The 26,290-nt window shown below is 33.1% G+C and overlaps 3 protein-coding genes and 1 non-coding gene across 5 annotated transcripts; 1 reads left to right on the top strand and 3 right to left on the bottom strand.

The window, feature by feature from the left end:
- Positions 1 to 235: 235 nt before the first annotated feature.
- On the bottom strand, positions 236 to 2,612 carry LOC142553294 (protein MHF2 homolog). Of its 2 annotated transcripts, none has more exons than XM_075663448.1 (7): positions 2,547 to 2,612; positions 2,374 to 2,422; positions 2,222 to 2,262; positions 1,984 to 2,020; positions 1,008 to 1,061; positions 755 to 859; positions 236 to 510 (listed from the first exon to the last, which is right to left on the bottom strand). In XM_075663448.1, the coding sequence occupies exons 1-6, from the start codon at positions 2,568 to 2,570 to the stop codon at positions 756 to 758; spliced, it is 309 nt and encodes a 102-aa protein (XP_075519563.1). In that variant the 5' UTR covers positions 2,571 to 2,612; the 3' UTR covers positions 236 to 510; position 755. The 2 variants fall into 2 exon arrangements, with proteins under 2 accessions (XP_075519563.1, XP_075519564.1); XM_075663449.1 differs by having other exon boundaries at positions 236 to 505.
- Positions 2,613 to 2,678: 66 nt separating this feature from the next.
- On the top strand, positions 2,679 to 2,750 carry TRNAT-UGU (transfer RNA threonine (anticodon UGU)). Its single transcript has one exon. It is a non-coding gene; the product is annotated as a tRNA-Thr (tRNA).
- A 783-nt stretch (positions 2,751 to 3,533) lies between these two features.
- On the bottom strand, positions 3,534 to 5,390 carry LOC142553292 (putative late blight resistance protein homolog R1B-16). The gene is made up of 2 exons (XM_075663446.1): positions 5,112 to 5,390; positions 3,534 to 4,816 (listed from the first exon to the last, which is right to left on the bottom strand). Exons 1-2 carry the CDS (start codon positions 5,165 to 5,167, stop codon positions 3,586 to 3,588), a joined length of 1,287 nt encoding a protein of 428 aa, XP_075519561.1. The 5' UTR covers positions 5,168 to 5,390; the 3' UTR covers positions 3,534 to 3,585.
- A 16,338-nt stretch (positions 5,391 to 21,728) lies between these two features.
- Positions 21,729 to 24,858, bottom strand: LOC142553291 (putative late blight resistance protein homolog R1A-3). The gene has a single exon (XM_075663445.1). It carries the CDS (start codon positions 24,681 to 24,683, stop codon positions 21,846 to 21,848), a length of 2,838 nt encoding a protein of 945 aa, XP_075519560.1. The 5' UTR covers positions 24,684 to 24,858; the 3' UTR covers positions 21,729 to 21,845.
- Positions 24,859 to 26,290: the final 1,432 nt, after the last annotated feature.

Here is a 26,290-nt window from a genome sequence, read left to right as displayed (position 1 = left end):
CTTTATATCAAGTCTCTCTTTGTATAAGGTACTGAACAAAGTTGATTCTACATTAAACCCTGAAAACACTTCCGAGTGGCCATACCACTACCAGTTTGTCTAAATTCACATACACCGCATGCTTTTCAGGTCCACGATACACAAACAGCGATCGGAGACTAAAATGAAAGCAGTATTATGGACACTACAAGATTAAGGTTTAAAAGCAAAAATAGGACAACACACTTGGACAAGATTAGTATCTAATTTCAAATCTTTCCATTAAAACTACTTGAAGAGAAAGTGTGAGTGCTAAAGCTTGCACTACAATTTTTTCGAGGCCTACAATGTTATCCTATGATGGACAGTAAAGCTAATGTTGTCACACTATGATCCCATAAAGTGCTGATGCTATCGCCTTATGATGCATAAAAAGCTAACCCTGTCTCAGGAATCACCCTTTCTTAGCCAAAAACTGCAGAAATTGAACCATGGAACGCACTTCACCAGCTTTCAAATCTCAGTGCTGACCTGAGAATAAATTTTGAGCATCAGGCGCAGATGCAAGGCTGACAGAGTCATAATCATCAATTCGGCATCTCAAAAGCTATAAATACATAAAGTGATGCCTTAGAAACCACATATCAATCTCTGTGTAGTTTGAGCTCTCAATAAAATTCAAGAATTTACATCGAGGAATGAAACTTACTTTTTATCTATTGTACATGAGATCGTTTGGAGAATTCATTAACACAAGTATAGATCTATAACGTACCTTAAAAATCTAAAAGTAGTTGTGGAAGTATCCTCTCTAAATGCGTTGCTTCTATTTTAGGAGAACCCTCAATTTCAGCAATGGCAGAAGCACGTTGAATAGCCTCTACACAGAGCAGAGAAAAACTATTAAAAGGGTTTAATTTAAAGAAAAAAATACTACAGCATTGGACAGCTGATTAATGAATATCAACGTGCAGGTATTTTCTAAGAAAAATAGATTGAAAAAGATGTTTTTTCACCAAATGTCAAACCTGTAACAAAAATCCGGAGTAGTTCACAGCTCAGCTTCAGTGCATGTGGGTTTGCTGCATTTCATCCCAAAGCAGAAGCAAATTACTATTATTCGGTAGTTAGTAACGATGTTATCAAACTCTGTGCGAGACAGGGTTCAAGAATACAAACCCCGGCTAGTTGACCGACTGGTAGCAATACAAAGAAATGTGTAAAAAAATATTCTAGCAGTTAACAGGGCATGGGTTCACATACTTAACTAAACAGCAGTAAAAACATAACATCTTAGATTACATACATGATTCAAATGAGAAATTCTCTGAAAAACTATGGGAAAACGTCTAATTCAAGTCCTCCTTTTCGCTTGACAAATTTGTTTTTGGGTTGAAATCTTAGTTACAGTCGATATACGGGAAAGTATCATTTATCTTGAGAGCATAGACATTCTACTTGAAGGTTGATTTCTCAATACCTCCTACTTTAATAATGGAACAAATCCATACCTTCATTAACCACTGTTTCTAGCAACAATAGACAACAAAGTGCGACTTCCCACAAACAACGGGATCTTGTTACGCCGAAGATTTAACCTTTCAATGACCAAAGGTTTTTAAACTGGATGAACCTTCATAATATACCATTTTCCCGGATAGAAAACATTGCTTAGCCAAAGACATGTCATGTTAACCACGTCGTTACCCCAGTTTTAACAACAAAATAACCTAATGTTCCTTCAAATAAAACTTGGATTGAACTCTCAAAACCATACCAACTTTGCTACACAAACACCACAAGAAAATCATAGCATGTGTATAGCAATTTGCAGCATAACACAGTAACATCAAATATTGCTTCGTTGGGGATAATTACATGCCTATAATCCCCCAATATCCGGGTCAAATAACAAAAAATATGCTAATCCCCTACTGCCTGGCAAATAAACTTCCTTTCGTAGAAGGAAAATTGGAAAATCAATCCAATTGAAAGATTTCTTACCCCCATTGAACTTTTTCTTAGACGTGCTTGCTCCTACCTACAGATAATAAAGTAGAGAGATCAAACAACCAATAAAATAGTATTTGAAATTAGTCATTCTTACAAACAAAATTTACATGGTTATTGAATTCAGCATTAGGCCTATTTAATCAACATGACACCGTAGAGAAACAAGAACGAGAGAAGAATATCAAACAATAAGGTCGTTAAATTTAAAAATTGAAATATAAAAATGAACCTCAGCATCCACATTTTGCGAGTTCTCATTCTTATCCCGCTCTGTGCAGCCAAAAAAATATAATAATTAAAGAACGAAAAGGGCTCTATCAAATGTAGAGTGTTTGAAAAAGGAGAAGGCAGGAAAGAGCATTTGCTTGAAAAATGTGATACCCGCCGCAGTTCTTCTCCAAACGAGCCCGAAAATTTCACGAACCAAATCCTGTTTCAAAAGCATTCATAGAAGCTCAGGTCATTCGCATCCTTAAAAACAATCACATAAGAAATTCAATTACTAGTTAAAATCAAAACATAAAAAATGAATTAAAAAATTGGGATTAATTTACAGGATCAAATGTATGTTCCTCCATGGATGATGAATGATGAAATTTGACGAAGGAAGTCGAATCTAACAACAAAATTGGTAGAACATTTGCTGAACTCAATATATTAAATGTCAAAGTTTCGGAGGCAAGGAGGCCCCTATAGCTCAGTGGTAGAGCGCCAGTCTTGTAAACTGGAGGTCTGTAGTTCGATCCTGCATGGGGGCAATTGATTTTCATTTTATCTTAAAAAAATTGACCGTGTTCGTTGATTTTTTTTGCAAAAATATTTTCTTATAAAAAAATATTACTAAACATAAGTAATATAAAAAAAATTTGAGACAATCTTACCAATTAATTTTGTTAGACCGATATTTTATTTCAGTCAATTATAAAAAAAATATTATTTATCATTGTAAATATGAGCAAAATTGATTCGTCATATAGATAAAAATATACGAAACGATCGCACAAAATTTTGTTAAAACTTGTGATAAGATGTGAAACACATTCAAATTTGAGTTAAGAGTAAGATTTTTTTCTTATTTTAGAAACATATAATATATATGTTAAAGAAATTAACATTATAATTATTTTGAACTTTCGTTTTATATATAAATTTTGTTTTTTTTTTTTTTGTTATGAAAAATGTATTAAGAAATATGTCGTTTCAGAAAAAAAATCTAATAGTTTTATGAAAATATTTTTAAATTAATTGTGTGTTTCTCTATTTATGCACGTCCACAAATTTATTTATAATATTTTGAGTAATTAAAGAGATTGTACAATTATTATCAAATGAAAACAAAAGCGGAACGTAAGTATTTAACTTTGGGAGTAGTTCTTTTACGAGACGATCTCACGAAATTTTATCTCTGAAACGGATCAATCCTACCGATATTCATAATAAATTGTGATACTCTTAATATAAAAAATAATATTTTTTCATAGATGATCCAAATAAGAGATTCATCGCACAAAATATAACTTGCGAAACGTTCTCACACAAGCTTTTGTCTAACTTTGGAGTCATGCATGCAATTGAAAAGAATGACAAGATCTTTTAATCTTCATCTATAAACGCAGTCCAGACTTTCACACGAACTTGAAGATCCTCATTTCCCAGGCTCCGTTGCTCCTCTTGTATTTGCTCTGCCGATGAATTCGCATCTTCTCCACAATGGTACAACTCTATCAGCTTAAGCGTCGGAATCTCTCCGATACCAAATGGGATCTCCTCTAACTCCTTGCAATACCGAATAATCAAACTCTCAAGTCTTGGAAAGTGAGAGCTCTCTGCTTCCCAATGGCACAGATCTAAACTCTCCAAAAGCAATAATTTCAACTTTAAAAAACCTCCCTCTTCCGTATTCCACCCTTCCCCGTAGGCGGCTCCTCTCAGTTTCAGCACTTCAAGATTCGGCAAACAACCGATTATGCTCATGTTTTTCCATGGAAGCTTCAACCAATTTAAAGTCAACTTCTTGATTGAATCCGGGAAGGCCTGGTCCCCAAGTAAAATCTTGCCGAAACCTCGGCAACTTAATGATTGAAGTTTTTGGAGATGGACCAGATTGTTCAGATGGTAGTCACCGTACCGTGGGACGGTGATCTTCAGTTTCTTTAGGTTTCGAAGTATTGCGAGGAGATTCTCGTTGTCACAACGGAAGTTTCTTATAGTTGAGAGTGTTTGCAGGTTGTTTAAATAATCTGTCGACCTCCTTAATACATTTTGGCTGCAGGGGACTTGGGGATCGGGCAAAATGGCTTCTTCTTCGATCTCAATATGCCTGAGATGTGGCATAAACCATATTCCAAATGGAAGAGATACAGGCTCAGCTATCTTATATGATGACACGACTAAAGTTTGTAGATTCTGTAAAAGTTTAATTGTGGGAGGAATCTGAATGATGGGGTTGAAATTAGATCGCTGAATTCTAAAAGCGAGGTAGCGAGAATTAACCAATTTCAAAAATGTTTCGTAGGAGCATTCATTTAAATGGTCACATATCCTCAACAATCTGAAGCAGATAATAAGATCCTTCGTCAAATGGTCGCTCTCTGAGAATAAAGAACGAGTGAATGATGCTGATTTCGCTCTTCTATGGATTTGAGTACTATTGTGAAATCTGTTCTCAGGAATCACAAGGCGTCGTGTATCGTTTATGCTGGATGGGAGGTTGAGGCTGTAAGGAGTCTGCGTCGAGGAGTAGACCAAATGAGAGGATGAGGGGGGGCGATCGCCATCTTCTAAATCTCTCTGGTTCGCCAGCAAGTTAATTCCTGAGTCATCTCTGTAAGAAGTAGTGACCCATCTTAGAAGAGGAAAAAACGTGCAGGAAATATCGACGGTCATTGATACTTTTGATAAAATATGCATATGCCGCCTCAACTTTAGAAAATTGAGACGTGCATGCGCCTCTTCTTTTGACTCTTGGGTTCCCGATAAACTCATCGATGGTACGAGAAACACCTATAAATAGAGTTGATTGAGATCCCTAAGCACACACCTCATAAGAACAAAATACATTATCTATAGAGAGTGAAGTGCTTGGAAGGCTTCAAGCGGAAGTAAATCAGAAAACTTACAAATTCCTCAACGGTCGGAGATAATGTTCGATCTGCTTCCGCATATTATTTATCATGTTTATAAATGTGTTGAAACATGATTTATGAGAAAAATTCTGACATTTGGTATCAGAGTCGTGATACCTCTGCCTTTAAAATAATTGTTCTTCATTTTTCTGAAATTCATATATAATGAATTCTTCGGAAATTTGATTCTCAAATTTTGATACAAGAGGAGTAAATTTTTTTTTTTTTTTAAATCTGGATGAGGCCATGAAGGTCGTGACTGATTTTTCTGAAAGTGGAAAAATTGAAGTCGATGAAATATACAAATGAGCTGCCTTCATATTTCAAACAATTAATATGAATTCACGACGTATCACGTCAATTCATATGAAGCATTAATGATATGCAAGATTTTTATTATTATAATAATATTTTTTTTAAATATGCAAATGAGCTGTCTTCATATTCTAACAATTAATATGAATTCAACATATCACGTTAATTCAAAAGAAGAATTAATGGTATGCAAGATTTTTATTATTATAATATTTTTTTAAAAAATTATTATAATAATATATTGTGAAATGAGATACAGGTGGCCATCTTGTTTAATTAAGATTGATTATTGCTCACAAACCCAACCACCATCCAATTGTATTGAGCTACTGTTTGAATAAATTTAAATGCACCATTTTATCCAAATCAAATGTTGTTATTAAGGATGTGGTTCTTGGTATTGATTGTCAAATTTGAGATTTTTTTCCCCTAATTTGAAGAAATAATATTAATAATAATAAATTTTAATTTGGGAATTAGCTTCTTAAGTTTCAAGTCATGAAATTTTCAATACTTATTTACAAATTAATTTTGCATGTTATATCAAATATTATAGATATTTATTTATTTGATATGGACACACAAATTTAATATTTTGTTTGCATTTATTTTTGAAGTTTTTAAATGCAAATTATATTGAAAAATGTTTTGGTAAATCAAGATTCACATTATGTTCATATTAAATTATATTGAGTTGTTTATAATTTAAAATGAACATATCAAGTAAAAATGTGAATATAAAGTTATTTGATTAAAAAAATTTGGCCTATAAAGATTCACATAAATGTGGATAATTAAAGTGAATAATAATTATAAGGTGACATGAGAAAACATGATCTGAGAAATTCTTATTTGATCGGTTTAAACTGCCTTGACTAGCCACTGGTCTCCCTGATGAAAGTTGCTTTGTCTAGGAGTTAGGTATTTAAAGGACCTTAGCCCTATTTATCTTTCCTGGGAGCATTATTGAAAAGTGTTGATTGCGCTACTAAATAATTATTATATAAAGCATTAATTAAAGCCAAAATTTTGTTCAGTGAACCGTATAATTTTAAATAAATGGAAAATAGTCACAACATCCTTAATTATGAAAAATTATGTATTAAGTGGATTTGGATCACATAATTGACATCAATTGTAATTAATTATATAAATATAATAAATTTTATCCCACGTAGATTTTTATTATATTTATATAACTAATTATCTTAAAATATCAAAATTATATTTTTTCTTAATTTACCGACAGGAGTTAAGGGAAAATATATTTCAAAAGTTTTATCATAATATTTCTGAAAAATCTTATTGAATTAAAATTTTAACCTACAGGGAAATTTTATGTCACTAGATTTTTTTTTTTAAAAAAAATATGATTTACATTGGTAAAACATGATATTACTGCAAAATTTTAAAAATAATAAGCATATAATATTTTTATACAATTATGCAACCTGCGAGTTTTTCTGATATGAAATGTGACATTCCCGAACTGAAGGGCGATAATTATAAAATATGAAAAGAAAGAATTCTTCTTCAATTAGGGTGGATGAATATTGATTATGCTATACGGAAAGACGAGTAATCTGCTATTACTGAAAACAACATTCCAAATTATGTTGATCTTTATGAAAAATTGGAGCTATCTAATCGACTATGCGTAATGTTCACAAAGACCAAAATCTCTGTTGGATGTATGGTTCTGTCGATCAGCATAATAATGTCACAGAATTACTGAAGGCAATTGATGAACAATTTCAGTCTTCAGATAAGGCACTTGCCAGCACTCTAATTATGGAATTCTCTTCATTAAGGCTCACCAGTGTGAGAGGTGTGCGAGAGCACATAATGAAAATGCGGGACATAGCGGCTCGACTAAAGACACTTGAAGTGGAAATGTCAGAAACTTTTCTTGTGTACTATATTTTATACACTCTTTTACAACAATATGGACCCTTAAAAATTTCTTACAACACACATAAGGATAAATGATCAATCAATGAATTAATGACTATGTGTGTTCAAGAGGAAGGAAGGTTGTTGATGGAAACAAGTGATGATGTATTTATAACTACACAAGAAAAGTATAAGAAGCAAGCCAAAGTCAAGGAAAAAGGGAAATGAATAATTCCACTCCAACCTGACATCAAGAAAGAATTCAAGTGTTTCTTCTGTAAAAGGACGGGACACATGAAAAAAGATTGCAATAAATTTAAGGATTTGCTTGAAAAAAAGCTATTCATATTTCATTTGTTTGTTATGAATCTAATACTGTTGATATGATTTATGACACATGATGGATTGATTCTGGATCTACAATCCATGTTACAAATACCTTGCAGGGTATGCAAAGCCTAAGAAAACCTCAAGGAAATGAGCAGAACATCTATTTAGGAAACAAGATGTCTTCGCATGTGCAGGCTATTGGGACTTGCTGCCTTATATTGGATAGTGGTTTTATTTTAAATTGGAAAATACATTTTATTTTCCTAGTTTTTCTAGGAATTTAATTTCGGTTTCAAATCTTGTACCCCTTGGTTATTCATTTCGGTTTTGGATAAATCAATAAATTTATTTTATAAATCAAATATTGTTAGAAATGGTACAATGTTTGATGATCTTTTCTCTATTTCTTTACAAAATAATAACACCACTATGCATGTTCATAGAGGTATTAAAAGATGTGTTATAAATGAAGATTCCTCTATATTATGGCACTAGAAGATTGGAACACATCTCCATAGAGAAGATTAAAAGATTAGTGAATAATGGAGTACTTAGCACTTTAGATTTTACTGATTTTGAGACTTATGTGGATTGCATAAAGGGAAACCAGACCAATAAGTCTAAAAGTGATGCCAAGAGAAGTACATAAATATTAGAAATCATATATTCAGATATTTGTTGTCTAGATATGGACATGAAAAGTCCGAAATATTTCATCTCTTTCATTGATGATTACTCACGATATATGTATATCTACATGTTTCATAACAAAAACGAAGCACAAGAAGTCTTTAAGGTTTTTAAAAAACGAAGCACAAGAAGTCTTTAAGGTTTTTAAGACTGAAGTGGAGAAGCAATGTTGAAAACAAATTAAGATCGTGAGAACTGATAGAGGTGGAGAATATTACGGTAGATATGCTGAGAATGGACAGGCTCTTGGTCCGTTTGTGAAGTTTCTCCAGGAACATGTGATTGTATGCCTGGTTCTTCTGACCAGAATGACATAGCTAAGAGGAGAAATCGAACATTATTGGACATGGTGGGGAGCATGTTTAGTAGCTTCAAACTTCCTAAATCCTTGTGGACTGAAGCTCTTAAGACAGCTGTGTATATATTAAACCGAGTTCCAACTAATGCTGTCCAAAGACGCCATTTTAATTATTTAAAGGTTGGAAACCGAGGTTGCAACAGATACGCATTTGGGGTTGTCCTTCAGAAATAAGAGTTTACAACCCATATGAAAAAGTATGGACCCAAGAACTATAATTGGATATTTAATCGGGTATGCCGAAAAATCCAAAGTGTTCTATTGTGCATCTCACAACACTAGAATTGTGGAATCGAGAAATGCAAAATTTCTTGAGAATGATTTGATTAGTGGGAGTGATAATTCAAATGACATAGTTCTTGAGAAATATCACATTAACTCACAACCCTCTAATTCAAATAATAGATTGGTCGTTATTCACATCCCTCAAGATTAAATAGGTGTTAGGCAACCAATTATTGAAATTTCACAAATCGCTGATGAAAATCCAGTAGATCAAGTTGTTAATGAAGAACAACAAGAAATTGTTGATCAACCAAACAACCTAAGTAAATCTACTTGAATAAAAAAAACAGTTATATTTAGTGATTATGTTGTGTATTTACAAGAATCTGACATTAACATTGGAGTCGAAAATGATCCTGAAACGTTTTTACAAGCCATGAGTTATAATGAGTCAAAATAATGGTTTAATGCTACGAAAGAAGAGATGAATTATATGGCATTTAATGGAGTCTGAGATCTTGTTCAGTTGCCTGATGGTGTAAAAGTCATTGGATGTAAATGGTCTTCAAACCAAAGAAAGACTCATTAGGCAACATTGAAAGATATAAAGCATGACTTGTAGCTAAAGGATTCACTCAGCAGGAAGGAATCGACTATAAAAAGACTTTTTTTCCTGTATCTAAGAAAGATTCTCTCCGTATCATTCTAGCATTAGTTGCACATTTTGACTTAGATTTACAACAAATGGATGTGAAACATCTTTTCTTAACAGAGAACTAGAGGAAGAGGTTTATATGAAACAACCTGAAGGATTCTTCTTTAGTAATGGTGAGCACTTGGTATGTAAGCTTAAGAAATCTATATATGGATTGAAGCAAGCTTCACGTCAATGTTATTTAAAATTTCATGATGTTATCTCTTCATTCGTGTTTGTAGAGAACTTCATGGATCAATGTATCAGAAGGTCAGTGGAAGTAAGATTTGTTTCCTTATTCTATATGTGGATTTACTTGCAACCAAGGACAATGGTTTGTTATATGAGGTGAAACAATTTCTCTCTAAAAACTTTGATATGAAGGATATGAGCGATGCATCTTATGTCATTGGCATTAAGATACATAGAGACCGAATTAGAGGTATTTTATGTCTGTCTCAAGAAACTTATATCAACAAAGTTTTAGAGAGATATTGGATGAAAACTGTTCACCAAGTATAGCTCCCATTATGAAAGGAGATAAGTTCAATTTAAGCCAATGCCCAATGAATGATCTAGAGCGGGAACAAATGAAAAACATTCCTTATACTTTTGCTGTTGGAAGCTTGATGTATGCTCAGGTTCGCACTAGACATGACATTGCATTTGTTGTTGGGATGTTGGGATATATCAAAGTAATCCAGGTTTAGACCATTGGAAAGCTACAAAGAAAGTAATGAGGTACCTTCAAAGGGACCGAAGATTATATGCTTATGTTCAGACGAACTGAGAATTTGGAAGTAATTGGCTACTCTGATTCAGACTACGCTGACTGCATTGATTTACAAAAATCCACTTCAGGGTATATTTTTATGCTAGTTGGTGGAGCTGTATCTTGGAAGAGTGCAAAGCAGACATTGACTGCTACTTACACTATGGAAGCTGAGTTCGTAGCTTCTTTCGAGGCAATCTCACATGGTGTATGGTTGAAGAGTTTCTTTCGATGCTTAGAATTATGGATTATATATCTAGGTCATTAAGAATATATTGTAACAATTCAGCTGCTATTTATATGGCTAAAAATACCAAAAGTAGTATTCGAAGCAAGTACATCGACATTAAGTATTTAGCCATACTAGAACGTGTTAAAGATAATAAATTAATTATCGAGCACATTAGCACTGAATTAATTATTGCAGATCTTTTGACTAAAGACATGCCACCATTGAAATTTAAGGATCATACAGAAAAAATGGGACTTGGTTCCTTTATGTAATTTTGTTGTAAGAACAAATTATTGAAACTATGATGTGATATTTTCTCATATTTATTGTGTACACATTCATTTATTCGAGAAATATCAATAAAGTTGGATCTCGAATAAATATTGGGTTTATTCATTAAGTTATACAGATTTAAGAGATATAATACATTGTGATACATGGAAGATAATAATCTTTTTAAGATGACATATCGCCATAATTCATGTATTTTGTTTTCTCCTATGGTAAATGAGATATATGAGTCAAGTGGGAGAATGTAAGAAAAGTGACACATATCAAAAGAAGAAAAAACGTATAGGAAATGGAGACGGCCATTGTCTACAACTTTTGACAAAATATGCGTACGTCGCCTCAACTTTAGAAAATTGAGACGTGCATGCGCCTCTTCTTTTGACTCTAGATCTCCTTGATAAATTAACCGATGGTATGAGAAACACTTATAAATAGCGGTGATTGAGGTCCTTAAGCACACACCTTATAAGAACAAAATACTGCATCATTTATAGAAAGTGTGAAGTGCTTAGAAGGCTTCAACTGGAAGAAAATCAGAAAACTTACAAATTCCTCGATGGCCGGAGGTAACGCTTGATCTGCTTCCGCATATTATTTATCATGTTTATAAATATGTTGGAACTTGATTTTTGAGAAAAATTCTGACAATCTCCTGTTATCAGCCGAAAAAAGTTCTCTTTGTGAGCTTCCTTAACACACAAGTCCCTCAAGAGGTCCGGCGGTGGTCCGGCGATGGCGGTGAGTCGGTGGTCCGACGGAGGCGATGGCGGTCCGACGAAGGTCCGGCGACGTCTGTGCGGTGGCGGTCCGACGTCTGTGCGGTGGAGGTCCGGCGAAAGTCCGACGATGGCGGCGGCTGCGGTCCGACGAAGGTCTGGTGGTGCGTTGGCGGTCCGACGAGGGCGGCGGCGGCGGCGGCGGTCCGGCAGCCGAGGTGGTTCAATAGCGGTGAAGGAAGAAGGGTAAAATTGGAAAGAGAATAGGGATAGAGGGGGGATTAATAATCTTACGGAAGAAGGATGTATTATTTAATCACACTTAATACAACCTAATTATTTATCGGAGGGATTGAGCTGGTTAAATTAAAATCATACCAAACACAGGATAAAGAGTGATAAAAAATCTATCCTACTTAATCCGGCCAACTAAATGCAGTCTTAGAAAACTAAAAAACCTTAGTGGGAAAGAATAATGCCGTGAAAAGGAGACTTCTGTGAATGGAAAAATGTTCATACATGTGGAAAGAATATTTTTGTGAAAAAAGCTACCTGAATTTGCGGATGAAAGAAGAAAGGAGGGGAGCAGATAGCAGACATATACGTGGAAGCTGTTCAGGCGCGTATTGTTAAGGTTATAAAAAATAGTTTTGTACAGTTGATAAAATAATTCAACTGAGTTACGCTGTGAACGGAATTATTGAAAAATTAATTAAGTTCGAAGTTTATCGAAAAAAAATTAAATAGAAAATATATATATATATATATATATATATATATATATATATGAAATGAAATGATGACACCTCAATTTCTTGGCCGAGACATTGAAGAGGTGCCATTATTTGGCCGAATTAACGTTGACTAATTTATTAGTGAAATGATACATCATGTTCCATAGATGTATGTCTCTTCATTGAAGGCTTTTCATGTTCTATAAATAGGATTTCTTACATTTGCATTCAAGACACTATTTTTTTTTCTTCTATTTTCTTTCTAAGTTTAATTATATATGCGAACTTTTAAGTATTAGCGCTTAAAGTTCAAATTTTCAAGATATAAAATCTTGAGTTTAGATTTTTTAAGCTTATACGATTAAATTCGAACTTTGGAATTAAATTCAAAAGTTGTCTTTTAATTTTGAGTTTTTTAAGCATTTGCACTTAAATACAAATTTGCAATATTTAAACTCTTTTTGAAATTAGAAACTTTATATACCATCTTGATAGCGTTCTAAAAATTTTCAAGTTCGTGTAGCTTTAAAATTTGTAGGGCTACTATTTTGAAGTCTTAGTCATTGTATCTTGATAAACGAATTGCCAATAATCGTGGACACCGGAGTGGGACAATATCGTTTTAAGTAAAAAGAGTCAAATAATTGCCTTAAAATCTTCTCTCGAAGAAAACATGAGTTTCATTTTAGTTTTGAGTTTATGGAATATATTTTCGTAGATGAAGATTATGATAAGGTCGAAACAAAATTTTAATGTATAATTTGGTAGCTCAAATATATAACCACTTTTTAAGTCTTTTGAATAGTCGGTTTAATCAAAATTTGATATTTTCAAAATATTAATATTAGATTTAAAAACCGATTGGTGGATTGACCTACATAACCTACAACATGTAATAGATCGGGTTTAGGCTTTTCAAACCCTCTAAACTGGCGGGCTAAGTCGGGTCCGGCCGGTTAGACCAGACTACTCTACCAAAAAGTGTAGTGCAAAAGAATTATTTCCATATATCATAAAATTGTGGAAAAAAATATCAAATAATATATAATTTGGTTAACAAATTCGGAAATATCAGTGTTTTTTTTTATGAATAAATTCTCAACAACGTAATTGTATTTATATTCAATTTCTATAGACCATTTTGTTGGTGCATAATTCACACAAAATATGTTTATACACTCTCTTACCCCCGATTATTTGTTCAGATGAAATTCGATACAGAACATTAAAAATCTGAAATTAATATATGATATTTGAGTTTGAAATATTTCAGATCTGACATTAATACACGATATTTGAGTACTCGGACATGCATAAAAAATATTGGTATTAATGACATGTCTTTTTTCGGATGAAAACCGGTAAAAAATATTTAAAATATGGTACTAAAATATATGATGTTCGAGTACAAAATGTTTCGGATCTTATACTAATATATGATTTTTGAGTACCCAAGCATTTATAATAAATATTGATATTAATGAATCATGTCTTTTTTCGGATGAAAATCGGTACAAAATATTAAAAATGTGGTATTAATATATGATATTTCAATATCTAACTCTTTCAGATCTGATACTAATATGATATTTGAGCATAAAAACAAGTATAACAAATGTTGATATTAATATAGCTGTTTCAATTTTATAATAAAATTTTATATTTTATACCAAATCTAAAATAGTTAGTGCTTAAATATTATATATTATTTACAAATTTTCAATGTTTAGTATCAAATTTTATCCTAAAAAATATTGAATGTATAAATATTTATTTGTGTGAATCAGGACTGAAAAAAATTTGAGATGACAAAAATTGAACACAAATACAACTATGCTGGTGGTGATTTAAAAACAATTCTCCCTTTTTAATAATAATTTATTTATATTAGAAGTGATGTAATCATTTAAAAATACGAAATTACATATAATGATAAAGAAATATTTTAGTAATTTTAAATTTTTGGAATGTGAATATGGTGGTTATAAGGGAAGATAAATTTACAAAAAATAGATTTTATAATTTTTTATTATATAAAAATTGTAGTGTTTTTGTGATTTTAAAGGAGTACTTTGATATTTTATAAATTCATAACCACACACCAAAATTAGTTATACTAGTTCACAACCTTAATAACTTAATAATGTTTATATAAAATTTTATAAAATAACGGAAAACTATTCTAGTTAAATATTTATTTTAATTATTATAAAAAATCTTACATTCAACTTAAAATTAAGTAAATTTATTTTAATTTCTAAATATTTTCACAAATTAATTATTATATGAAAATATTATTGAAAGAGAAAAATAATTTGTGCGAACAAAATTAAGTAGTTTATAAGCAATTTATATGTTTAATTATATATATATATATATATATATATATATAATTTTTAAAAGTTATAGTCAATGAAAACGGTATATTCGGTTTAGCTCAACCTATTTTGAAGTCATTTTAAATATTTCTTTTCCAAAAAAAAAATTTGAGATTATGCTAGTATTTTTTGCAAAAATTAACAAGAAATCCGACACTAAAAAAATGAAAATGAAATCCTAAAATGGGAATTTGTCATAGGGTCAGTCATATTTTTTATTTTATATAAAATAAAATTAGTTAATAAATGTAAATGTTAGATTAAAGAAACTCTTCATAAAATCATTTGTGTTGTGAAAAGTAAAAATTTATGGTAAAAAGTAAAAATCTCAAACTCTCAAAATTTATCAAACTACACACTTTTATAATATTTTTCTCTCTACTCAATTGTGAATTTCTTCACAAATGGTGAGGCTATTTATAGAATTTCTTTACAAATAATCCAAAAATAAAATACATCATTACCTACATCATCACACATTAATTTTCAATATTTACAACTCTTATTTTCAACATTCAAATATTCAACATTCAAATATTCAATACACACATTTTAAATATTATTTTTCAACATTTAAATATATTATTTTCAACACTCTCCCTTGTGATGATGATCATGATACGAAGATGTCTTCATTACGTGTTTTTGTACTGCCTCGTTAAAAACCTTACTAGGAAAAACCCATTGGTATAAAAACCATAGTAAGGGAAAAAGAGTGCAGTCACGTAAACTCCCCCTCATGTTGACATGAACAATTCTTCACAAATTTCGTAGATTGCGCATCTCAATATTATATATGTGCTTTCTGAATATTGTCGTAGGAAGTGCCTTTGTGAAGAGATCTGATGAGTTTCACTTGATTGAATGTGACGAACATCAATACATTTATTATTCTCAAGCTCCTTGGTGAATGCGAAGAACTTAGGAGGAATATGTTTAGTTCTATCGTTTTTTATGTATCCTTCTTTCATTTGAGCTACACATGCAGCATTATCTTCATATAGTATCACAGGCTTCTCGTCGAATGATAATCCACATGAGATTTGGATATGTTGGCTCATTGATTTTAACCACACACGTTCACGGCTTGCTTCATGTAGTGCAATAATGTCGGCATGATTTGATGAAGTTGTTACAAGCGTTTGTTTCTGTGAACGCCAAGAAATTGCAGTGCCTCCACGAGTAAATACATATCCAGTTTGGGAACGTGCCTTGTGTGGATCAGATAAGTATCCAGCATCGGCATAACCAATTATACTTGGATTAGCATCTTTTGAATATAAAAGTCTCAAGTCTGTCGTTCCTCGTAGATAACGGAATATATGTTTAATTCCGTTCCAGTGTCTCTTTGTTGGATATGTACTAAATCTTGCCAACAAATTTACGGCAAAAGATATATCAGGCCTTGTACAATTTGTAAGATACATAAGGGCACCGATAGCACTTAGATATGGTACTTCTGGACCAAGAATATCTTCATCATCTTCACATGGACGGAATGAATCCTTTTCTATGTTTAATGATCTAACAATCATTGGAGTACTTAAAGAATTTGAGTTATCCATATTAAAATGTTTAAGGATCTTTTATGTATAATTTGTCTGGGAACAAACATTCCACATTCTTTTTGTTCAATTTGTAAACTCAGACAATACTTGGTTTTTTCAAGATCCTTCATTTCAAATTCTTCATTCAAGTATGACACAACTTCTTGAATTTCCTTATTCGTTCCAATGATGTTTAAATCATCAACATATACATCAATAATTACGCATCCGGATGTTGTTTTCTTAATGAAAACACAAGGTCATATTGAATTATTTACATATCCCTTTTTCATCAAGTGATCACTTAGTCGATTATACCACATTCGACCGGATTGCTTTAACCCTTATAATGATCTTTGTAATTTCACAGAATAACATTCTCTGGGTTTTGAACTTTGTGCTTCAGGCATCTTAAATCCTTCAGGGATTTTCATATATATATTACTAAATTGATCCATATAAGTAAGCTGTAACAACATCCATAAGACGCATTTCTAAATTTTCAGTTACCGCCAAGCTAATCAAATACCGAAATGTAATTGCATCCATCACGGGAGAATACGTTTCTTCATAATCAATTCCAGGCCTTTGAGAAAACCTTGTGCAACAAGTCGAGCTTTATATCTTACTATTTCATTTTTCTCATTTCGCTTTCTAATAAAAACCCATTTGTATCCAACAGGTTTTACACCTTCAGATGTAAGGATTATAGGTCCAAAAACATTACGTTTATTTAGCGAATCCAATTCAACCTGGATGGCTTCTTTCCATTTTATCCAATCCTGCCGATTTTTACATTCACCAAAAGATTTTAGTTCATGATCTTCATTATCATTTATGATGTCGATTGCCACATTATAAGAAAATATATCATCAATTTCTTCTATATCTTTTCGGTTCCATATTTTTCCAGTATTAATATAATTGATAGAAATTTCATGATTCTCGTCAGTTTGTGGTTCTGACAGAACTTTTTCATCATCATGTGTTTTTTCAAGAACACCATTCTCTATTTTGTGATCATCATATGTTTCTACAGGAACATAATTCTTTATTTTGTGATCATCGTGTTTCTCTATGAATTTTCTTTTTCGAGGATTTTTATCATTGGAACCGACTGGCCTTCCACGCTTCAGGCGTTTAATGACATCATGAGTATTTTCAATTTGTTTCTTCGATTGTTTTGTTCTTGGATCCAGATGTAACAATGATGATACATACCATGTAATTTCTTTTTCGGTATGTTTTTGTTCTCCCCCTAACATCGGGAAGATTTCCTCATTAAAATGACAATCAGCAAAACGTGCTATGAACACGTCGCCTGTCTGAGGTTCATGATATCGAATGATTGATGGACTATCATAACCGATATAAATTTCATCCTTTCTTTGAGGTCCCGTTTTCTTTCGTTGCGGTGGTGCAATAGGCACATACACCATACATCCAAAAATTCTCAGATGAGAAATGTCTGGTTCTTTACCAAATGCAAGCTGCAATGGGGAGTATTTATGATATGCACTTGGTCTAGGGGTGTTCATCGGTCGGTTCGGTTCGGTTTTCGGTTTTTTATTTCGGTTTTTTCGGTTTTCGGTTTTAGAAATATATAATCCGAATCCGAACCATTTTTCTTCGGTTCGGTTCGGTTCGGTTTTCTACCAAAACGGATCGGTTATTTCAGTCGGTTATTTCAGTTTTGGTATAATTAATTAAATTAATAATATAAATATATTGTAAAATATATATTATGTTAACTTTCTATATGTTTTCTTAGTAAAATATTTAAATATAAAGTCTAAATTAATTAAACAAATAACAATCAACTAAAAATTATTCAAAATAGTTTTTCATTTACTAAATATCATATCAAAATATATAATATAAATAAAAATATATAAAAAATTATTAATTTAATGAAATTTTGGTTTTTTCGGTTTTTTCGGTTTTGACATATATAATCCAAAACCGAACCAAATAAACTTCGGTTTTAACATTTATATCCGAATTACAAAATTCGGCTTTCGGTTCGGCTCGGTGTTCGGTTTTTTCGGTTTGGATTTTCGGTTTTTTCGATTTTATCCGAAGTTTGAACACCCCTAACTTGGTCTGATGCGAATTAATGAAGAAGCATGTAAAATTGCATGTCCCCATATAGAAATAGGGAGCTTTGTTTTCATAATCATTGGTCTAGCAATCATTTGCAGACGTTTAATCAATGATTCAGCCAATCCATTCTGTGTATGTACATGAGCAACATGATGCTCAACAATGATTCCCATAGACATACAATAATCATTGAAAGTCTGGGAAGTAAATTCACCAGCATTATCAAGTCTAATTTTCTTGATTGTATAATCGGGAAATTGATTCCTCAATTTTATTACGTGAGCAAGTAATCTTGCAAATGCAACATTTCGAGTTGACAATAAACATACATGTGACCATCTGCTGGAGGCATCAATCAATACCATAAAGTATCTGAATGGTCCACATGGTGGATGGATTGGTCCACAAATATCACTCTGAATACGTTCAAGAAACATTGGTGATTCAGTTTGGATTTTGGCTGGTGATGATCTTATAATAAGTTTTCCAAGAGAACATGCTTTACATTGAAACTTATTATTCTGGAAGATCTTCTGGTCTTTCAGTGGATGACCATGTGTATTTTCTATAATTCTTCGCATCATTGTTGAACCAGGATGTCCTAATCGATCATGCCAATTGGTTAATATTGAAGAATTATCTACTACCATGTTTGATTCAATGAGACTTATATGTGTATAATGCAATCCAGTAGGGAGCATTGGTAGTTTTTCAATCAAATATTTCTTTCCTGATTTATATGTGATAAGACACATATATTTCTCATTCCCTTCATTCATTGTTTGAGTATCATACCCATGGGAATATATATCATTAAAACTCCACAAATTTTTTTTCGATTGTGGTGAATATAAAGCATCATTGATCAAAAATTTTGTACCATTAGGTAACAAAAATTGTGCTTTACCACATCCTTCAATCAAGTCTACAGGACCTGATATTGTATTCACCGTTGTTTTTGTTGGTTTTAGTTCCAAGAAATATCTTTTATCTCGGGTATGCAAACTTCAGCTTTGCTCATAGCATTTTCCATATTTGAACTTAAAAAAAAATATGCAATGAAATAAGATTACTGACAATACATATGTAAACACATATCATAATTGTACAATAAAACATTATTATATGAATACATGAAAAATAAATTATTGTACATTTATATTCTATCATTATATTGTTCATTCTCAGAGAAATCATTGAGAAAATCAGTAGCATCAATATTGTTCATTTCTATCCCACCAACATATTGATCATTTCCAGAGAAATCATTCATAAAATCAGCAGCATCAAAATGAGTTGAATCACTCAAACGGTCACTGCGTTCAGTGAAGTTGGTCTCTTTTTCTTTCCCCTTTATCGATTCTTTATAGAGCTTGCAAATGTGCTCAGGGGCTCGACAAATACGAGACCAATGTCCTGGAGTGCCGCATCTGAAACAAGAACTTTCAAATCTTTTCGAGTGATTTTCATTAACACTCATGTTCTCATGATGCCTTTTCTGTGGGTGGTTCGTGACGCCCTTTTGAGATGAGTTATAAAAATAACTATCTCTATTGTTTTCAAAACCACGGCCTCAACCACGACCACGACCAATTCCACGTCCACGTCAACGTCCACGACCTCGACCTCGACCAAAACCTTATCTTTGAATTTGATTTTGGTTTCCAGGTTTAAATTCATTTTTACTTACATCATTTACTTCTGGAAATGCTGTTGATCCAGTGGGTCGGGACTGATGATTTCTCATTAGCAGCTCGTTGTTCTTTTCCGCCACAAGAAGACATGCGATGAGTTCAGAATATCTCGCAAATCCATGCACTCTATATTGTTGCTGTAAAGTTATATTTGATGCGTGAAACATGGAAAATGTTTTTTCAAGCATTTCCGATTCTGTAACCTCATGTCCACAAAATTTTAGCTGCGAGATTATTCGATACATCGCTGAATTATAATCACTGACTTTCTTAAAATCTTGGAATCTTAACATATTCCATTCATCACGGGCGGTCGGAAGTATAACTTCCCTTATATGTTCAAATTTTTCTTTCAATCTTTTCCACAGAGCCAAGGGATCTTTTTCGATGAGATATTAACATTTTAAACCTTCATCGAGATGTCGACGCAAAAATATTATAGCTTTTGCTTTTTCTTGTGATGAAGATATACCATTTTCTTTAATGGTCTCGCTTAGACCCAATGGCTCAAGATGCATTTCTACATCGAGAGTCCATGGCATATAATTTTTTCTCGTGATGTCGAGTGCAACAAATTCGAGCTTTGTCAAATTTGACATGGTGGTACTAAAAAAATTACGATGCATTTTATTAGTTAATGAATATTGCAATACAAAGTAATGGATAAACAACAAGTACAATCATTTGTAAAAATAAAGAAAACACACGAGGAGGATATTTTCCGATAAATAAAAGACTCGTGATTATGATAACCAAAATAATTAAAAATAACCTTGAGAAAGCCATCTTCTTTTTTCTTCGAAAATTTAGTGAAGAATAATTTTTAGAGAAGAAGAGAAAGTTGGAGTGATTGAATGTGTTTATGAAATCATATTTATAGGGCAAAACTAGCAGTTTTGTTACCGTTGGTGTACAAAAAAATAAATGTATGTATTTGTATAATTTTATGGTAATAATATGGTGTATATAATATTAGTCATGTTTAAATAATTATGTACATCATATCACATTATTATAATGATGTATCATAAGTTATTTTGTTTAGAAATCTTATAGACTTTTATACTTGTCGTATCCCTTACCGAAAGTGTGGGATGTCGTCTTAACATCCTCCCAGGATTTATAACAAATTTTTGAAAAATTTATTTTTATTATTTCTAATAATAACATGATATTATATATTAAATATATACACAATAAATAAATAACAATAAAATAAATATTATTACTTTTGTTACATTGTTCTTCTGTTTGGAGCTTGAAAAAGTATGGAAGACTTTATAATATTTTTCTCTCTACTCAATTGTGAATTTATTCACAAATGGTGAGGCTATTTATAGAATTTCTTTACAAATAATCCAAAAATAAAATACATTATTATCTACATCATCACACACTAATTTTCAATATTTACAACTCTTATTTTCAACATTCAAATATTCAATACACACATTTTAAATATTATTTTTCAACATTTAAATATATTATTTTCAACAATTTGGAAATTGTTAAAATATATTAATTGTAATTCGATGGTCTCGACCAAAATTCCAAAAAGAATAATATTTTCTTGATCCAAAAACTGATATTTTTTTCAGGAGAGCGGCAAATGAATGACATGAAATTTCTTGAAAAATAGTGAAATTAAAATTTATGAGATCAAACCCCATTTTTCATTCATACAATTGAAAAAGAAAGTATCCACGAATCATATGATCATCGATTTTCAGGGTGGAAAAAAGAAAGAAAGAAGCTTTTAAACTTCATCTTCAGATTCTTCACTCACAAGATTATCTTCTACATACACAGTGCCAAGCACACGAACTTGAAGATCCTCATTTCCCAGGCTCTGTTGCTCCTCCTGTATTTGTTCGGCCGATAAACTCGCCTTTTCTCCGCAATGATGCAACTGTATCAACTTAAGCGTTGGAATCTCTCCAATACCAAATGGGATCTCCTCTAACTTCTGGCAATACGAAATTATCAAACTCTCAAGTCTTGGGAAGTGAGAGCTCTCTGCTTCCCAATGGCACAGATCTAAACTCCATAAAAGCAAGAATTTCAAATTCAAGAACTCCCCCTCTACCGTATTCCAATCTTCCCCATACATGGTTCCATACAGTTTCAGCACCTCGAGATTTGGCAACGAACCAATTATGCTCATGTCCTCCCATCGAAGCCCGCACCCATTTAAAGTTAACTTCTTGATTGAATCTGGGAAGGCTCGGTTCCCGAGTAAAATCTCGCCTGAACATGTACAACTTAATGATTCGAGTTCTTGGAGATGGGCAAGATTGTTCAGATGGTTGTAGTACGTTGAGCCGTCTTCCCAGTTGATCTTTAGTTTCTTTAGGTTCGGGATTCTTTCGAGGACATTCGTGTTGTTACACCTGAAGTTTCTTACAGTAAATAGTGTTTGCAGGTTGTGTAAATAATGTGACCTTGTGTTCATATTTGGGCCTCGGGCACGCGGGGGATCGGGCAAAATGGCTTCGTTGATCTCAATATGCCTGAGATTTGGCATTTCCCATATTTCAGATGGAAGAGCGATAGGCTCAGCACTTGATGAGTTTGAATTGACGACTATAGTTTGTAGATTGCGTAACAATTTTATCGTAGGAGGAATGCCTGATTTTAAACGAGATGGCCAAAATCTACAAGCGAGGTACCGAGAGTTAACTACTGTTCGAATTGTTTCTGGGGAGTAGTCGTTGAACTCGTCAACTATCCTCAACAATCTGAAGCAGAAGAAAAGATGTCTCATCAAGTAGAAGTCGTCTGAAAACAAAGAACGAGTGAATGATGCTGATTTCGCCCTTCTATAGATTTGACCCCAATTGCCAAAACTGCACCTGGGAATCACAAGGCGTCGGGTATCTTTTATGCTGGATGGGATACTGAGACTGTAAGGAGTCAGCGTCGAGGAGTGTATCGGATGAGGGGATGAGGGAGCGGGATCGTCACCTTTAAAACCAAAGAAATTTGAAATTCTACTTCTGATTTTTTGAAAAATATAAGTTTCCCTCCCTCGAGGGGCCTCTTCTAAATCTCTCTGTTTCCCCAGCGAGTTAATTCCTGGTTCTGTTTCTGTTATCAGCCAAGAAAAGTTCTCTTTGTGAGCTACCTTAGAACACAAGTCCCTCAAGAGGTCATGGATGCTGCAACTTCTCACTTTAGTACTGGATTTTCGAGTTCGGACCATGACAAGGTTTCTGTCGATGAGATCCTTCAAGTAATCTTCGGCAACTTCTTCCAAGCTTTTAGCAGTGATGGGCTTCAGAAAACCCTCAGCAACCCACAATTTTATGAGTTTGGAGACACGGATTTCGCTATCTTCCGGAAAAATTCCCATGTAAAGAAAACACGGCTTTAGATGAACAGGCAAGTGTTTATAACTTAAGTACAGCATGCTCAAACAATGTTCATCGTTTTCAGAATTTACTACTGAGCTAAGGTGTTGTGCTACATATTCCCAATATTCTTCTGTCATATCAGATTTTGAAAGGAGCCCGCCAACCACAACGATTGCGAGAGGAAGTCCTCTACAATTTCCTGCAATCTGTTTCCCTATACCTTCGAATTCGACAGGATAACTTTCTTGACCAAATACAATTTGACACAATAAACTCCAACTCTCGTTCTCATCTAAGAAATCCATTTTATAAGGGCTACACGAGCTCAACCTATGAGCCACATCCGATCGCCTTGTCGTGACCATGATCCGACTTCCGTTTCCATTGTCTGGTAAAAACATTTTTACCTCGTCCCAGACTTCAACGCCCCAAATATCATCCATGACAATCAAATACTTCCGACCCGATAAACTTTTGTGTAATTGTTCTCCTAATTGATCATCTCTCATCTCCTCGAAAGATTGAGTGGTTTCTTGATATTCTCTCTCGAATGGTACTCCAGTCTCACGTAGAAGCCTTCGAATAATTTCTCGAAAACTGTAATCTTGAGAAACAGTGATCCAAGCACGAATATGGAAATGCTGTACGATTAATGGATTTTCAAAAACATTTCTACAGAGAGTCGTCTTACCGATACCTCCCATCCCTACAATAGGAAAGATCTGGCGTTTGGGTTGCTGTCCGGTGAGTTCTTCCATCACTCGAATCAAGTGTTCTTCGAGTCCAACCATCGCACTAATCTTGCCACCGGGAGGAAGTCCTGACAAGCTCTTACCATAAGATTTTCTTGAACGTTGATCATATTTCAGGCCTTCCCTTTCCTTCATCCCCACAACCATTTTCTTGACGGAATCAAATTCTTGTATTAATCCCTCTATCTTTTGGCAAAAGAGCGTGGAACCCTCCAAAGGACGTGGAGATATTCCAAGAATATCATCCACCATCTTGGTTTCTATTATATCTTCTGCTAGATGAGCTACGTTCTTAATTTGATTTTCCAAATCCCGGGGCACTTCGATTCTTCCTTGGTCACAATCTTCAATAAATTCTTGCAAGAAACGAACCTTTTCGCGAAGGGATTCAACTTGCTGCTTATTATAGAGCAAATGATTTCGAATATGGCAGAAAATTTGATCTAGAGTTTGAGCAAGAGAGGTTAGAGATGCATAAGCCATATCCATGTTTGATTTTCAGTATTCAGTGGGGAGTTCCTTAATTCCGACTACATAAAAAAGCAACGCGGCGTAGACTTTGCAAATTAACTTTTCTTCATTCAAATCTTTGGCATGCCAAAAAGTCAACCTCGAGGCATAAATGACAAAAATGTTAGATTCTCGCTTCCACTTCGTGAGTTCGAATAGGAAAATTTTGAAAGAAAACATTGGTTGAACTTTGTTTTGAAAAATAATCATTATCATGTGCATTTGATTGCAGTCTTTCGACAGAAAAAAAAAATTGATCAAAATTATTTTGTTAACTATCTCGTTCCAACGTCGCTTCATTATTTAAAATAACAGTAGGTCTCATCTAAGATGATCTTATCACAATAAAAGTAATGTTCTTAGTATAAAAGTAATAATTTTTCATTGATAACTCAAATAAGAAATTTGTCTCATAAAATATAACTTATGAGATCGTCTCACACAAATTTTTGTCTTAAAAAATTATGTACCTTTTCTTCGAAAACTAGTTGTTATTACTTATGGTCAATGAACACGGTTTCTAGTTTTCCCATGTAAAAACTCACACGGCATAGAATTTTCCAATGTTCTCATGGAATAAATTATCGTTTCTTAGATAGCTCATAGGATAGCCAGCATGTAAAATTAATTTTATTTATTTAATAAATAGTGGCTCTTGAATTATGAATTTACAATTATATCTTTGTTTTTTTTTATTTACAATTAATAAACTTGTGTGCTTTGTAGCATGGCCCGAGAATCTATTGCACATATGTACTTCGATTGCATGATATCAAAAGGTATTTGGAATAGTGTGCGGGAATGGCTACACATGAAGAAGCTCATGGGATCAACTGATGCGGTTCTAAAGACGTTTAGGACTACCTATCGAGGTAACTCTATCATCTCACGCATGCGAGCTGTGGCATTATCGGCGACGGTCTACCTTATTTGTAATCTGAGAAATAGGGTTATGTTTGATGACGAAGTACCAATTGTGGATGACATTGTGAAGAAGATTAAGATTCACACTCTTAAATGTTTTCCAACTGAAGTCTGAGGACTTGATTTATTGCTTTAAGTGTTGTACTATGTTGTTTCATTGTTAATGTTTGAATTGTTGTTGTTGGTTTCGTTTATCTCCTGGAGATGTCTAGTATATTGGTAGACCAACTCTTTTTACCGTTTTAATAAAATAAATTCATTAAAAAAAAAAGATAAATGAATTCAAGGGCTCGAATTGTTATAATGGTAACACGCAGGAGCTGTCGCCAGGTCCCTTGAGAGATTTGAAGATCAGTAAATTGCATAACATAACATCGGAAACATTGAAAGAGGACTGCAAATTGATTGGTGAAGATGTGTTGTTCTCAATGGATATCCACAAGATTGAGAGTACATGGATGGACATAGGCATTTTGTTGGCTTGGGGAGTTCTTTATAGGCTCTTTTTCTATGTGGTTCTTAGATTTTATTCCAAGAATCAGAGAAAATGAAGTTTGAATCTTGGATGCTCCTGTAAAATAATTGCTTCATATTGCCTAAAATAATGGAGAAAATAATTTTATGAAACCTTCAGAGTATATATCATATGAATCTCACATCCA

This window comes from Primulina tabacum, chromosome 8 (assembly GCF_025594145.1).
Source record: "Primulina tabacum isolate GXHZ01 chromosome 8, ASM2559414v2, whole genome shotgun sequence".
Taxonomy (NCBI): Eukaryota; Viridiplantae; Streptophyta; class Magnoliopsida; order Lamiales; family Gesneriaceae; genus Primulina; species Primulina tabacum.
The sequence above is the reverse complement of the archived record's forward strand: the minus strand, read 5'-3'. Positions and strand labels throughout refer to the sequence as shown.